Consider the following 16,329-nt stretch of genomic DNA (forward strand, 5'->3'; position numbering starts at 1 on the left):
GTTCAAATTTATGCTATTAGATGATCATTTCAACTTATGTTATCATGTAATTAAGCTGTTGATGTGTTAAATTTGAGTTAAAATTTAATTCAAAATTTGTGAAATATAATTCGATCACTCAAACTTAAATAAATTCATGTACGACTTTTATATATTTAACATTTAAAATAAATATAAAAGCTATGTCATATTAAACATTTTTCGTGCCATAAAAAATAGTAAACTATAAATTTAAATACCTCGAGTCATGGGTGAATTTAATTCCAGGTTAACATATTTTCTAGTAACCTTGCTAACAAATAACAACCCTTGATCCAATAGTTGGCTACACTCAGTCGACGAAAGAGAGAAATAAAGATAAAGGCAAAGAAGGAAGGAAAGAAAGGGTCAAAAAGGAAGGGATGGGGACGAGAGAGAGGGATAGGGAGAGGGATAAAGATCGAGAGCTGCTTATCCCCGTCGCAACCATCTCCGACGATGAAGACTCCAAATCCTCCTCCTCTCCTCCTACTCCTACAATCTCCTCCACCTCCCATGGCCGCGAGGTGCTTGCCTTTCTTTCATCGACATGCATATGCATGCAATTGCATCATGATTTGTTTCATTTCCACTTAGATCCCATTTATGCAAGATTACATCAGGTTTGGGATTTGAATCCCATCTTTTGTGACCCTTTTACACAAAATGTAGACAACATTGTTCGAACCCGTGGCTTGGTTCGGAGATGGCATTTAGGTTTGAAGTTGGAACCTATTATTTGCAATCCTTTTATGAAAATCTTGTGATCTTTCGATTATTTATGAAATACTTTATCAAAATCTGACAATAAAAGTCTCTTGCAGCTTCTTGTTTGTGAATATGGTTTTAACTTTGTTTTGCATTCTGGCATAGGCATTTTTAAAAGTAATCCGTAGCTGGGCATGGAAAAAGTTTATGACAGGGTGGTAAGTCCTTTTCATCTTCAACCTTGGTACATTTTGCTCTTCTCTTGGCTTCCTATATAGCATTGATTTGACTCTTATTTTTTAACATGTCCAACCCCATGCAAGAATATGAATCTTTTAGTATTCTTCAAATACACTGAAAATTTTGGAAAAAAATTGAACATACTCCGTATCCTACACATACAAGTACCTAAACCCGACACTCGCACCAAAGTAGCATAGGCTACATTACATATTCGAAGTTATCAGTGAGCATTTAGTTCATATCCATGAGTTCATTAATTAGCTTGAAAATGATATTCAAGATCATAAAGCGTTAAAAATAATTGAGATTCTTTGAATTTTGTTTGTGATGAAATGTGATATTTTGTTGCAGTGTCATACTTTTTCCACTGGCCATTACATTCTATGTTACTTGGGGTTTTATTCATCTCGTTGATGGTTTCTTCTCCCCAGTCTATGATCACCTAGGCATCAATATTTTTGGTAAGGCAAATTTCCTTCCTTTCCTTGGATCATCTTTTAACTTATTTTTTGATTGAGTTCATCACCTCCATGTCGCTACGTTTCTTCATTTTTCTTTTAAGTACTTGTATTCTATACTATACATTTTCGAGCATGGGTTTAAAGATATGACCTTTCAAATATAGAGAGAAACATAGAAAATTTGAACATACTGATGTTGGTGTATCGTATATGTATAAAACTCGACCGAGTCCTTCTTGAAACATAACCTAGAATCAATGCTTCATTATCTAAAGGAATCTCGAGAAGCAGTGCCATTGTATTTTATCTGAATCATCATAAGGCATGACCGATCTTATAAGTTCAATGAATCTAACCTTTTTCAGATGTCAGGCGATATAATTGTTGCTTTGGAAACATGATGCAGGTCTAGGATTTGCTACATCCATCACATTTATCTTTTTAGTAGGCATTTTCATGTCATCTTGGGTGGGGCTTCGGTTCTTACTCTCGGCGAATTGTTCATTAAGAAGATGCCGCTAGTGAGCTATATTTATAGTGCCTCAAAGCAAATAAGTGCTGCAATCTCACCAGGTAAAGTCTTTCTTTGCATATTTGTCGTCCGTAGTTTCCGAACTAACTCGAAAGCGACACCAAATATATCGACTTGCAGATCAGAATTCTAATGCTTTCAAAGAAGTCGCAATCATTCGGCATCCTGGTAAGGGGCAATATATGTTTGGTTTCATTACTTCTACAGTTGTTCTTCAAAAGGGTATAGGTGAAGAAGAACTTTGTTGTGTTTATGTTCCCACAAATCATCTTTATCTTGGTGATGTCCTTCTCATTAGTTCAACTGATATTTTGAGGCCTAATATATCCGTTCGAGAGGGGATCGGTATGAAACCAAAATCCAAGCTCAAACTTAAACTTGAACTCGAAATGAAAATCGAATCGTCCTGTATTAATAATTTCAAGTGTTTTTGCTGCAGAAATTGTTATCTCTGGGGGCATGTCTGTGCCTAAATTATTCACTATGATTGATCCTTCCGGCATTTCAGCAACAAGAACAGTCAATTTTGAAGCATCAGTATGAAAATGGATTAACAATAATTAGAGCTTAATTTCTGTTTCTTATATATACATATTGGACCAAGCATACACTCAATTCATTCAAGAAATCAATATTTGAAAACATATATATGGTACAATGGATGGTAGTTTTTAGTTTCATTTTTTTTTTTTTCAAATTAGTGCTTCTTTCCTTTTCGTTTTGCCTCATAAGATACAGTTGGAAGGGAGAGAAGAAGCAAAGAAAAACTTCAGAGGAAAACTTAAAGGAAGAGAGAAATGCAAGAACAAATTTTTTTTTTTCTTTCTTTCTTACTTGAAATGCCTTAACCAAGCATGTTTACAAATTCTTATCTAAATTATATCCTAATTCTTAACCACCAATCATTATTCTTATCCAAAATATAATACTTATCTAATCCTAGTCAGCATTTTTATCCTACAGCTTATCCAATGATTGGTCACTAAAATATAACAACAAATCTAGTTAAAATAAAACAATATTAACAATATTTTAAACATTAAAAATAACATTATTTTCAACACTCCTCCTTTCTATTTTTAATGGATACACCAAGATTTCTCCTTAATGCTTTAAACTTTGCCTTGGGTAAAACTTTAATCAAAATATCTGCAAGTTGGTCTTCTTAGGTGCAATGGATCAACTTAACTCATTTTCTGTTTCAGCTTCTTGAACAAAATGATACTTGATTTAATGTGCTTGGTTTGTCCATAGAAAACTGGAATTTTTGCCATTGACACAACTAATTGATTATCACACCTGATTTTTACTATTTTATTTTGAGTCAGGCCCAAATCTTTTAACAATTTCCTCAACTAGATTGCTTGATTTACAGTGACTGCAACTGCAATAAATTTTGCTTCTGCAGTTGAATGTGTCATAATTTCTTTATTTTTAGAGTACCATGCAAATGCACCTGAACCAAGCATAAATAAATAGCTTGAAGTGATTTTCATATCATCACAGGATCCAACCCAATAATTGTCTATATAGCCCAACAATTTCACTTCAACTAACTTTTAGAATAAACAACAAAATCAATTATCCCTTTAATGTATCTCAACACTCTTTTTCCAATTCTGAGGCGAGCTTCACTTAGATAATGCATAAATCTGGAAATAAGATTGACATCAAACATTATGTTTGGTCTAGTTGCTATCAAACACAACAAGCAACCAATTAGGTTTCTATAATTGGTTTCATCAACCATGGCAGAGCCAACATCTTTGTTGAGCTTCTCATTTTAATCAAATAGGGTGTTAACAATTTTGCAATTCTCTATGTTGAATTTTTTTAGCACTTGCTTGGCATAGTTTTGTTGAGAAATGAAAGTTCCTTGCTTGAATTTAGAAATCCTGATTCCAAGGAAGTAGGACACCTTTATCAAAATTTTCATTTCTAATACTTTCATCATTTGATCTTTGAATTGTTGCACCAATTTATAGTTGCTCCATGTCACTAATAAGTCATCAACATACAAAGAGACAACCAACAAGTCATTTTTATCAGTAGTTTTGGCATACAATGTAGCTTCACTAAGACTTTTCTTGAATCCCAAACTCAACAAAATGATTATCAATTCTAGAATATTAAGCTCTTCTAGCTTGTTTCATTCCATACAAGGTCTTCTTTAGTAGACAAACTTTGTCTTCATTCCCTTTAGCGACAATGTTGGGAAATGTGCCCATATTGTAGTAAACATGTAACTGTTTTCTATATATTTGAACGATGAATAAATAGATAAAGTTAATTTCACATTTCACTATTATATCTTTTGTGTTTCTATGTTTCATGTTTTGCATACATAGCGAAATTATGACAAGCAAATATTAGCTCATTAATTGTTTAAGTTCAAATTGATGATAAGTGGCACTATAAGAACGTTTATATTGCAAGAAAGACAACTTACTTCAATAGACAATCTAAACAAGTTTGTAATCTCGTAAAAGAATCAAAATGAGCATTCGATTCAAATACATAGAAGGATTATTATGTCATCTATAATTGAAATTAGGGAAATGGCTAGTCTTGACTATCGGAGCAGTTGACTCAACAGGTAGAGACATAGATGTATTCATTGAAAGAATGATACATTGGTTTGAACACAAGTTGAATTAATTTTGAATCCGTTTGTGAATTGATTCACTTGTAACGTTCATGGTGTGACTTACCTAAATTGTGAGTTAGTCACTGACTGTGAATATGTAACTCATGTGCTTTGATATAAGTGGAGGCTTATGCTCTAAAGATGATCTAGCCGATAGTCGGTATGTTGGATACATGACTTGTGCATAACATGACTCTACTAGCAATAATGGAATTTATAGCTTGATTAAAGAGTTAACGATATCCTCTCATTGGCATTGTGTGGATTGATAAATATAGAACGTGGCCACAGGTTGCTTGTTTTCTAACGAGCAACTTATCATAGTCATTAGTTGACAGTAACTATATTAATTATTAAGAAGACACAATGGTGACAATGAGATAAAATTGGATTGCATTGAGTGAATGAATTTAACTAAATGGAATCAAGGATATCATATGATGGTAACACACACATGACAAGGTCATTGGACAAAACAGTTGGATGAATTGCTTTCATAAAGAGTATATAATAATGAGGTTTCAATTATGATGCTTCTTGTGGACTCACTCCATGATTACGTAAATTGTGAATTATCAGAATGATACTTCTAGACATAATTGTAATTACTCGAGCCTAATTGTATATGTTCGGCTAGTCCCTCTACTAGCTCAACAAAAGCTCGATCGGACTACATTTGAATCAGAAGAAAATTCTATGACCTCTGGAAATAATTTAGTTGAGTCTATTTATTCGATATAGAATTAAAATAGGTGATAATGTGAATTGTTCAATTAGAAAATTTGATTAAAGATTTTTCTTAAAAGATTAATATGGAAAATCTCAGTGATTTTTTAGAAAATTAATTTTAATTAAGGAAAAATTAATTAATTAAAATAATATGATATTTTTGGAAATTAATTTTCAAGTCAAATAATTGGCCCAATGGGTAATTGAACTAGAAAATTGGACCCGAGATCGAAAATTAAACCCGAGAACCAAAACCTGAGACAAAAATCCAAAAACTAGTTGAACCGAACCCTACGTATGAAACTGGGTTGATGGTCCAATCGGTGGCTAGATTAGACCGGTTGGACCGTCACTAGCCTGGATCAAACTGGGAACAGTTGAACCAGCTAGGCCCATTCGGGCAAAATGACGACGATTCGAGGTGTCGGGGGAGTCACACTGAAGATGGAAATCTGATGGCCAGTGGATGGTCAGCGGCGGCAGTTCTTCGATGGTAGAGCAATGGGAAAATTAGACTCCTAGTAGGACTCTACCGGATAACTTGATTTCAAATTAATTTTTCCAAAGATAATATTGTTTTAATGAATTTAATATTAAATTTAATTTAATATTTGTTTAGATATTAATATGAGATATTAAATCTAATTTAATATTTATCTAGATAATATTATTAATTTAATATTTATGTAATTAATTCTAACTCTTGTTGATCTCTCTCTAAATTCTCCTTATATAAAGAAAGTCTGGTCAATATTCTCACACACTTGAATTCAAGAAAAGTTGTAGAGAGGAAAATATCTGAAGAAATTATTCCAGGAAATTTTTAGAGATAATTTTTATTTACAACTTAACTTTAGAAGTTTAAAAAAAATTGCAAAATTACCCTACTGATCATTTTGTGAAAAAAATTACTGATTCGAAGTGAGTCCACACTCTACAAACGTGAGCTTGAGGATAGCGGAGAAAACCACATGATCGAAGCGTTTATCCTAGACAAATAAAAAAGGTACGAATTTTGATTAAGTGTTTATTACTTTAGATAACATAATCAAGTTCTTGTTTTGAAAAAAAATTAAAACTTTGGTTTTCCCTTAAACCTATTTTCCGCTACGTTTTCCAAACTCAATCCTCCAATGGACAAAACCTTTAGGTTGTTCAATATATATCACCTACTGAAGATAACCATTCAAAAATATTGGTTTAACATCATGTTGAAACATTTCCCAACTTTTCTATGCTGTTAAAGGTAATAACAGTCTTATTGTGTCTAAACTGTTACGAACTAGTGTCTCAGTGTAGTATATTTGTCAATTTATACTTGTAATTTTTCGGACAGATTGATTTAAATAAAATTTAATTATAGATTAATAACATGTGTATCTGGCCTCAATGGTTTTTGCACGCAAAGTAAAATGTACGCAAATATTGATTCATATTGATCAACTAATTTTAACTAATATTAAGTTGCATTATGTAGTCGATTCATAATGCGAAAAGACAACTGACATTAGTAGGTAATCAAAATAGTTCATAGACTAATCAAAACCAAACAAAATGATTGAAAGACTATTATGCCATCTATCAAGTCCAATTGGGGAGATACATTATCTTAGACATCAAAGCGGATGACTCTTGGAAGATAGAGACATAAATGTCATTGTTTGGACTGATAATACATCGGAGAGGACCCAAGTTGAATTTTATTCTAGATCTGTTTATAAATTTATTCACTTGTGACGTTCATAGTGTGACATACCTTAATCCTGAGTGAATGATGGAAAATGTGGGTGTGACTCATATATTTTGCTATAAATGAAAGCCTAAGTTCAAATAAATAAGGAACCAAAAGTTGGTACGTTGGGTATACGACTTCTGCATGATGTATCATCATTTCATAACTATGAAATTCATAGCCCAATAAATGGTAATGATATCTTCTCACTGACATTACATGATTAATGAAAAATGAATATGACTATGGGTGTTATAAGACAAATGATTTAATTACCATGTGTTAGTAATTGACTTTTTCATATCGAAAGATGTAATGAAAACCATGAGATAAAATCTGATTATATTGGGAGAACGAATTTTATCCCAATGATATTAATGATATCTTATTAGGGTAACACACTTATGACAAGGTTATTGGATAAACACTTAATAAAGTAACTTTCATAATAATAAGGAGAGTTCTATCATGGTACTATAGTAGAATGATTTCATGATTAAATAAGTTGTAATTAATAAATGAAGAGTCAAAACTTAATTACAAATTATTTGAGCCCTAATTATATATGTCTATCGGTCCTTCCGCTTGTAATATCTCGAAAATTACTACTGTAATACCCCGAAAATTACTACAGTAAGAAAGTAGGTATCCCTGATATAGTAAAATAAAGAAATAAAGTGACAAAAAGGGAAATTTTGAGTTATGGCAACATTGGAAAATATATTATGATATATTAATTCAAGAAATGATTAAATCGCAAAAGTGAGAAAAGTTTTGTTGATCAATAGTAAATACTCAAAATTTGAAGGGGTAAAGTGTAAATATGAAAAATTTGAAGGACCAATAGTGCAAATATTTTAAGGGTGGAATAATCTAGAAACTAAGGAAAATGGATGAATTAGGACCAAATTGAAAAGGTGAAGAATTTTGAGGGACTAAATCGTAATTTTACCAAATTAAGTGATGACTCAAGGATGAAATTTTTAAAGATTATAAAGGGCAAAATGGTCAATTAGAAGAGAGAAATCTAGAAGGCAATGATGATGTTGGTGATATTTTATATTAATTAATTAAATAAATATTAGTTTATTAATATTTTAATGAGATATTTTATTATTTTATTATTATTGTATTTAATATATAAGGAGAGAAAGATGAAGAATTATCATCATCTTTCCCCTGCACCAACATGAGAAGAAGAAGAAAGAAAGAAAGTTTTCTTTTCTTTTTCAAATTATCACCATTTTCACTTAGAAATCAAACGAATTTCCATATCTATCAAGAGAGAGAGATAATAAGGAGACTATGGGGAGCTAAAATATCAAGTTAAAATAACAAGAGAAAGATAAAATATCAAGTTAAAATAAACGAGTTTCCATATCTATCAAGAGAGAAAGATAACAAGGAGACTATGGAGAGCTAAAATATCAAGTTAGATTCAAGAAATAGAAGCTGGAGGAGAGAGAAAATCAAGTTAAAGTTTGAAACTAATAGGACAATGTAAGAACATCAAGATTTTAATATATTTTTAAGTTTGAAATTATTGAAAAGCATGGAAATGATGTTATAGTAGAGTTTTCTTATATAAGGTCTTATGTTCTTGAAATATTAGTGAAGGGAAATAAGTGAGAGTGATGAGAAATATTATAGAGAAAGGGAATAAGGGATTTATAAACTTAGTAATCAACATCTTGCACTAAAATAGTTTTAGACAGCAGCAGTAGGTTAACTTTGAAAAATCACCATAAATCGTGGAAATCGAATAAGAGGATGAAAAAAATATGGAATTAAAGCTTATTAAGTCTAGTTTCTCATAGAAGAAATTCTGTAAGTAATGAAATTGTAAATCATGAGATATAATAAATTTTGTGAGACAATGTCAGAATGAATTCGAGTTCCCCTGCTCTGAATTTGGAAAATCATTAAAAATTGTATAAAAATAATTGTGGGTTAGAATTTAGATGTTTAAAATTATTAATGAGCCTGTTTTCAATAGAAACAAACGGGAACATCATCTGAATCCCGTACGATAAGATAATTAATTTTTAGTGAAGAAGGGTCGAAACTGTCAGACAGCAGAACATGAATGACTTTAAAGAATAAAATGTACTTATTGGCTAAACCATAAATTCTAAAAATTTTATGGTAAGAAGATATGTGATTCTAGTTTCATAAAAAATTAGCGGATCTTAATTTTAAGTTTCGTAGCTCAAGATATAAATAATTTAGTGACTATGACTCAAGTGGACATCTTTGAATGAACATATAAATAAATAGTGAAATTATAGATAATGTTACATATAAGCATGTTATATACATTAAGGATGTGGAATGGAGAGGAGGAGGAGGAGGAAAATATATGATTATTCAACTAGCATGATTTTTCATTAAAATGGCTAATTTGCATGTTTTAGGTTTAGGGACTAAATTGAATAAAAGTAAAATTTTAAGGGTAAATTTGTAAAAATGTCAAAAAGTGACTAAATTGCATGAAATGAATTTTTTATTATTTAAATTAATAAATTGAATGAAATATTAATTTAGATCAAGATTGGGTGGAAATTGAGAAAATAGAAAATTACAAAATATCCCTGAATTTTGGTATTTCTGCAATTTAGCCTGGTAAGTTCGTATGAACTATGAGTATTATATAAATATGTGCTTTATTATTAGAATTAAATTATTATTGGTAATATGTATAATTATTAGATGCATTGAAATGATTATCGAAAGCTCGATTGAGTTGGAGGCTTGTCGGAGATATATCACACTATCCATTGGTTCTATCGGTAATTTTGGATGATTTGATTCTGATTATAATGGCATGTATAAGTTAAATTGGCCAACGTTATCTCATTAATGTTTTGATTTTGATTGGTTATAACTATGAATGCTTGATGAAATAAAATGTCTGTAAATTAATTTGTAAACTCCGGTAATACTCTATAACCCTATTCTGGTGATGGATACTGGTTAGGGGTGTTACGCCGCTAGCCTAAGATAACCCGAAATGAATTGCATATAGAACCGATAAACTACGGAACGAATGAAAACGATAAGTAAGAGAAATATATCACATGTATCACTATCCATAGTGAATGCATTTTCTCGCTAAGTACAAAAGATGACTTAGAATTTAATTTAATTTCTTCAAATTATTATTTAATTGACTGTAATTAAATTATTGAAGTCTCAAGTGAGAATTAAATTAATTAGTCATCATAGATTTGTTGAATAAGACAATTAAATTAATTTTCTCATGAATTATAATATGGTAATGTTGTCATGACTTTTATGGAATCGAATTGAATTTAGAAATTAATTTATTTAAATTAATTAAATAATATTTTGGGTAATAAAAATAACTATTGGGTTGGATAAATTACAAGTGTTAGATAAAAATTTGGATAACACATATAATTATACTTAATACATGAAAGGCCCAAATAGGCTCAAAAGTTTGGATAACACATATAATTATACTCAACACAAATCTTAGTATTTTCTAGGACATGTCGTTGCCCTCTTGTTCTACTTCAAGTGGAACTTGTGTTTTCTATTAAAATATTACTATTTAATTAGACATTATTCAAATAGAACTTTAGTACCGTTTCTCTAAGAACTATGAGTCTATTAACACACACAACTTTGAGAGCATTGATATTCTGTTGAAAACTAGCGACAATTGATTTTAAAGAATAAATTCTATTCTCCGAGAAACTAGTAATAGTTTCTGGTTTATAGATAGAATTAACTTTCCTACTAAAAGTTCAAGAAAATTTTTCATTTTGTGCACTTGATTTGATTTGTTTGAGCTCATACTCAAAGCAATTTGGGGTTTGAGGATAACTATGTGGTGTGCAACATACCCACTGTAACACTAAGTGTGTCGTCCACTGCTTTATTAATGTGCTCATTAGATCATTACTTATATTAGGTACAATTGTATGTGCAATCCAGTTTTAATTAAAATAAGGTCATATAATTATCCAACCCACTAATTAGTTTTCTATTCCCAAAATATTATTTTATTCAATTAAATTATTTTCTTAACCCAATTTTAATTTATTCAAAGTCATAATGGCTTTACCGTATTAAAATTCATGAATAAATAAATTTAATCATCTTATTCTCAAAATTCTATTGGCTACTAATTCTCACTTTAAACTCAATTATTTGATTACAATCAATTAAATAATAATTTAAATAAATTAAATTAATATCTAATTCGTCTCTCGTTCCATTCGAGAAAATGCATTTACTACTAATAGTAATATATGCTATATATTTATCTTTCGTTGTTTTCATTTGTTCATCATATCGTTCTAAATACAATTCATATAAGGTTGTATCAAACTAGCATAGGAACTTATTGGATATATATAAATAAGGCTTAAATGATTTAAAATTAAGTTTCGAATCTTCATTTATTAATTACATTTAGTCATGGAGTTAATCCACTAAAAGTATCAAGATTGAACTCCCCACTATATACTATTACAAAAGCAACTTATATTTTCGCTTTTCCAATGATCTTGTCATTCGTGTGCTACTCTTATAGGATATCCTTAATTTTTTTGGATTAGATCCATTGACCAAATATGATCATATTTTATCTCATGGCCACCATTGCATCTTTCTATGATGAAAAAGATTATTACTAACAAATAGTAATAACAATCATTTGTCCCTGACGAATGGCCTGTGGCCATGTTCCTTTTCTATAATCCGTGCAATGCTAGTGAGAGGATATAATTACTCTTTAATTGAGCTATGAATTCCACTATTGTAAATGAATTTATGTCACACTTAAGTTGTATACTCAACATACTAACTCCAACTCTCACATCAGCTGAGCTGAGGCTTTCAATATATCAAAGTATATGAGTAACATACGTATTGATAGTCACTAACTCGGGATTGAGGTAAACTACACTATAAATGTCAGAAGTGAATTTATCCATAAATGAATTCAAAATTAATTCAACTTGGATCTTGTCCGATGTATTACAATCTATACAATCACACATATGTCCATCTTTCTAGGAGTCATCCGCTATAATACTTAAAACAAGATATCTCCCTAATTGGACTTAATAGACAACATAATAGTCTCCTGAATCAATTACCTACTAATATAAGTTGTCTTCCCGCATCATAATTCGACCCTGTGATGCAACTTAATATTAATTAAACCTTAAGTAATCAGTGACTGTGTGTTAATATTTGCTTTTTGTGCAAAAACCAATGAGGACATAGTACGAAAGATAATAATTTAATTATGAAATTTTATTAATCAATTTGTTCTAAAAGTTACAAGCATATATGATAAAATAACTACACTAAAGATACAAATTCTAATACAAATACCACCCATGGACCCTCAAAATGTACCTTTGTACAATTTTCCATTGATCTGAGTTTCACCATATAATATTTATTCTCTATAGATCCATTAATTAAATCCAAAATGCGTAGATTTTGTTCGATAAAGTATTAAACCCAATTTTTTGATCAAACAATTTTGTGATTACAATTTTTGACGTACTTTCCTCCACTAATTGATGAATTCTATCTGAGAAAATAATACTACAAATCCTGTCAAGATTCATAACACCGCGGCCTTCCAAAAGCTGTACATCATCATCACCCTTTAGTGGCTCAACTTGTGGTTTATTACCTGAACAATAATTCAATAGCTTGTCACAAAAGGATGTTAGCTCCCTCACCAGTGATTCTATATGTACCAGTCATTCTTGGAAGATCATCCCCCCTTTTTGAATCTTCTTGATGGTTCTACCACCATTGTATCCATTGGTTGATTGACTTTGGTTATCACACGACATAGAGAAAAAGAAGAAAAAAAAAAACCCTTAGCGAACAACTTGTTTTCATAATTAGTTGTATCTGTTTAACTATATAAAGAAATGATTGCATGGATACTTGAAGAAATTGAAAGTAAAAATTTAACAATTAAGAGAAAGAAACATTTAATGGACATAAATTATGATTATAAATGTGCTTTTATCATGATATAATAAATTTTATGATCATCAATTGTAATGAATCAATATTTAAATCCCTCCCAATTATAGGTATTGTCAAGTTGGAATCCGATCAAATTATATCAAACATTCCATATCTACCTAATGTCAACAGAACTTATGATTATGACATTGACTTTTTAGAAATTGGTCAAACGTTGGAAGTTTAAATTATACATATATTTATAAAAACATTTCGAACTTGTCGTCCAGCGGTTAGGATCCCGGCAACGGAACTTTTGTTTTTTCTTCATTTTATGGGTAAGTGAGTATTGAGATCCAAGAACTACGATGCCGCCCTGCTTAAATGTTATAGGCTCCGGCCTGCGAGCCATCCATTATTTAAGCCCAAAAAGGCGGTAGATTTTGCTTTTGGGCAAAAGACCCAACCTCGCTACCCAATGTTTTAATGTTATCTTTGTTTATTATTTATGGTTACTACAATCACTAAATATTTTGTTGTAAGATAATTAGAGATTAGGATGATTTAATTATCAAATAAAATCATTATTTTCCACATGAAATGTATAGTCGGCTAATTTAAAGTCTAATACAGAAATTATAGAAATCGGAGATGCAATTTTCAAAGGCCACAAATTTACTAACCTACATTATCATACCTAACTTTTTGGATTTTCTTCGATTATCTTAATACATAAAATCATTTAGTGTCAAATTAAAATTCATACTTCATACTATAAATTTAATTAATGACTTGATAATTCCACATCCAACAGTTTTTCTAGCAATCCAAAAATTCTTATTCATTAACAATAAAACTCTCAAATCAAAATCAACAAATCGAAACCCTAAAGATAGAGAGCTGCCTAAAAGCCAAATCTTGCTTCAAAGTCCAAAAGCTCTTTCTTCTCTCCCATTTCCTTTTTTCTTTTTCATTTTAACTATGTTAAGAAGAAATGGATGAGATGTTATTTTAAAACTTTTACTATTTACACTTACACTTAAACTCATAACTTGTAATTTATTCACACCAAAGCTCCTTGAAATTTTCGATATTTGTCTCGTGCCACATTGGCTCAAAAGTTTTTTTTATATATATATAATAAGCTCTTTTTTTCTTTTTAAACGTTAACAAGTCTAACTTTGATCACCAAAAAGATGCTGCTGCTCTTTATATGCTGATTGTAGCCTCGTATTGCATAAGGCCATGCATCTAGAAATTAAAGCTTCCACCTCCCATAACCCATCACCCTGAGAAAACTCCACCTTTGTTGTTTGGGTGTTGGGACGGATCTTACCATTAAAAATAAATACAACAAATACGAACTTGACTATTTTGCTTGCGACTGTGGAATAAAAATGTATATATGATACAGGTGGTAGGAGTAATTATTTATTTGTTTAATTTTAGTGTGATATAATTATAATTTGTGTTAATGTGTCGGATACGGCTTAAGGTAGAATTTTAGGAAGTGAGATGATTTTCATACACTGACTGCTCACCTAATATTCAAGACGTTTTCGAACACAACTTTTCACTAAAGCATCTTACGTAGCTTTCAGAGTGTATATAAACTATAAACTTGATATCACCTCTTAGCTTTCAGAGTGTATAAAATTTACATAAACTTGATAATCATCTCCTGGATTTGGTCAGTTTTATAATTTATAGCCGGCCCTTTCTTCGATTATATAATCCTCTTCGACCCTGAAATTTTGACGACTTCGTAAGCAAACTTCTAATGGCTAAACGTTGTTTCAAGCTTAAATTTTCTTGTATTATACCATATTTTCAATTCTGTCGATCAAAGAAACCTCCCAAGTCGCCGGAGACTTCTGTTTCGTTCCTATCTACGGTGAATCCTAAAGCATCTGACGTTGGATATTCGGACCTGAGCTTCCCTGCGCCGCCGCCGTCGACGCCGGACTACTCTTTCGTCAAACGCCATTTGTCACCCAAGGTAGCTTCAGTTGACTGCGGGTGCCGAGCAGCAAGATCATGCAGAAGTCGATATTCAACCACTCCAGATGTTAGCTTTGAGTCAACTCAATTGCAGGTAATGGCCAAAGCTCATAATTCTAAGCTTCAATGGAGAACTTATGAAGCGTCGGTTTCTGGTAAGAGCAACGGGAAATACAAGGTCAATAGGAAGGAAAAGAAGAAGGCGAAAATGGCGACTGTTTCGTCAACTGACAGTGGATGCTTCAGTTTCAGTAGCGAATTAGGTGAGGAGACTGAAACCCTAATTTCTAATTCGAGAAGCTTCTCTGATGATTCATCTTTTGAGTTGGATCAATCAATGGCTGATGATGAAGACTCTCCCATGGAAATCAAAATCAAGAACAAGAAGAAGATGAAGAGATTAAGGTCAAAGAAACACAAAGGATTGTCAACAGAGAATAAAAATCCCCCACGGAGAGGTTCAATAGAATCGCCGAGGACGGCGGAAGAGAAGGTGGCGGAGAGCGTTGTGGTGGTGAAGAAATCGGAAGATCCATATGAAGACTTCAAGAGGTCGATGCTGGAGATGATAATGGAGAAACAGATGTTTGAAGCGAAAGAACTGGAGCAGCTTTTGCAGTGTTTTCTTTCATTGAATTCGAAGGAATATCATGGAATCATAGTGGAGGCTTTCACTGAGATTTGGGAAGCATTATTCTGTGAGAAATAAGCCAAGCTTGCTCGCTTAGTATTAATTAAGTTGAAGATGGTGAGGAGTGAAGAACTACTTTTCGTGCTCATAATATGAAACTAAGCAACTTGCATTGAAGAACACATGTTATGTTGTTTCATTCTTCTTTGCTTTTCTTTTAAAATTTTTAGGGATTATTTCATCTAGTTCTTTCTTCACCGATGGTTACAAACCTGATTTTTTAGGTTAATATTGCTACACCTCTCAACAATATTGTTTTTAAGATTTGAATTTACGTTTTTAAAAAAAATATAATATATTTTACCATTTTACCATTTCACCTAATCATTTATTAATTTAATTTAATTATTATTAATCTATATCAGCTTTAATACAATAACAATAACAAGTCATCGGATTAGGGTTTAGCTTAAAATACAAATGAACTTAGACTTAAATGTATACTAATAGAATCACAAACTATTTAATATATGATGAAGAAGTCTATTATAAAAATCATGAAAAACTTAAAGAGGAAAAAGAATAAAACGATTAATGTTAATATATCTGTATCAAAGTTTACCATTTTATAAAAAGTAATTTCTTTTTGTTAAAATCAAC

The 16,329-nt window shown here is 31.2% G+C and overlaps 2 protein-coding genes across 2 annotated transcripts; both read left to right on the forward strand.

The window, feature by feature from the left end:
* Positions 1-401: 401 nt before the first annotated feature.
* On the forward strand, positions 402-2,620 carry LOC105771206 (protein LIKE COV 1). Its single transcript, XM_012592618.2, is given in 7 exon segments — positions 402-545; positions 892-944; positions 1,321-1,430; positions 1,837-1,896; positions 1,899-2,003; positions 2,083-2,307; positions 2,402-2,620. Coding segments are annotated over 7 exon segments (801 nt in total). The 3' UTR covers positions 2,506-2,620.
* A 12,075-nt stretch (positions 2,621-14,695) lies between these two features.
* LOC105767511 (transcription repressor OFP7) lies at positions 14,696-15,958 on the forward strand. Its single transcript, XM_012587064.2, has one exon. It carries the CDS (start codon positions 14,818-14,820, stop codon positions 15,745-15,747), a length of 930 nt encoding a protein of 309 aa, XP_012442518.1. The 5' UTR covers positions 14,696-14,817; the 3' UTR covers positions 15,748-15,958.
* The last annotated feature ends 371 nt before the right edge of the window (positions 15,959-16,329 follow it).

The sequence above is a fragment of the Gossypium raimondii genome, chromosome 5 (assembly GCF_025698545.1).
Source record: "Gossypium raimondii isolate GPD5lz chromosome 5, ASM2569854v1, whole genome shotgun sequence".
Classification (NCBI taxonomy): Eukaryota; Viridiplantae; Streptophyta; class Magnoliopsida; order Malvales; family Malvaceae; genus Gossypium; species Gossypium raimondii.

What these genes read in the sequence shown, in the direction of transcription:
- LOC105767511 (XM_012587064.2), top strand. Translation starts at nt 14,818, where the DNA reads ATGGCTAAACGTTGTTTCAAGCTTAAATTTTCTTGTATTATACCATAT.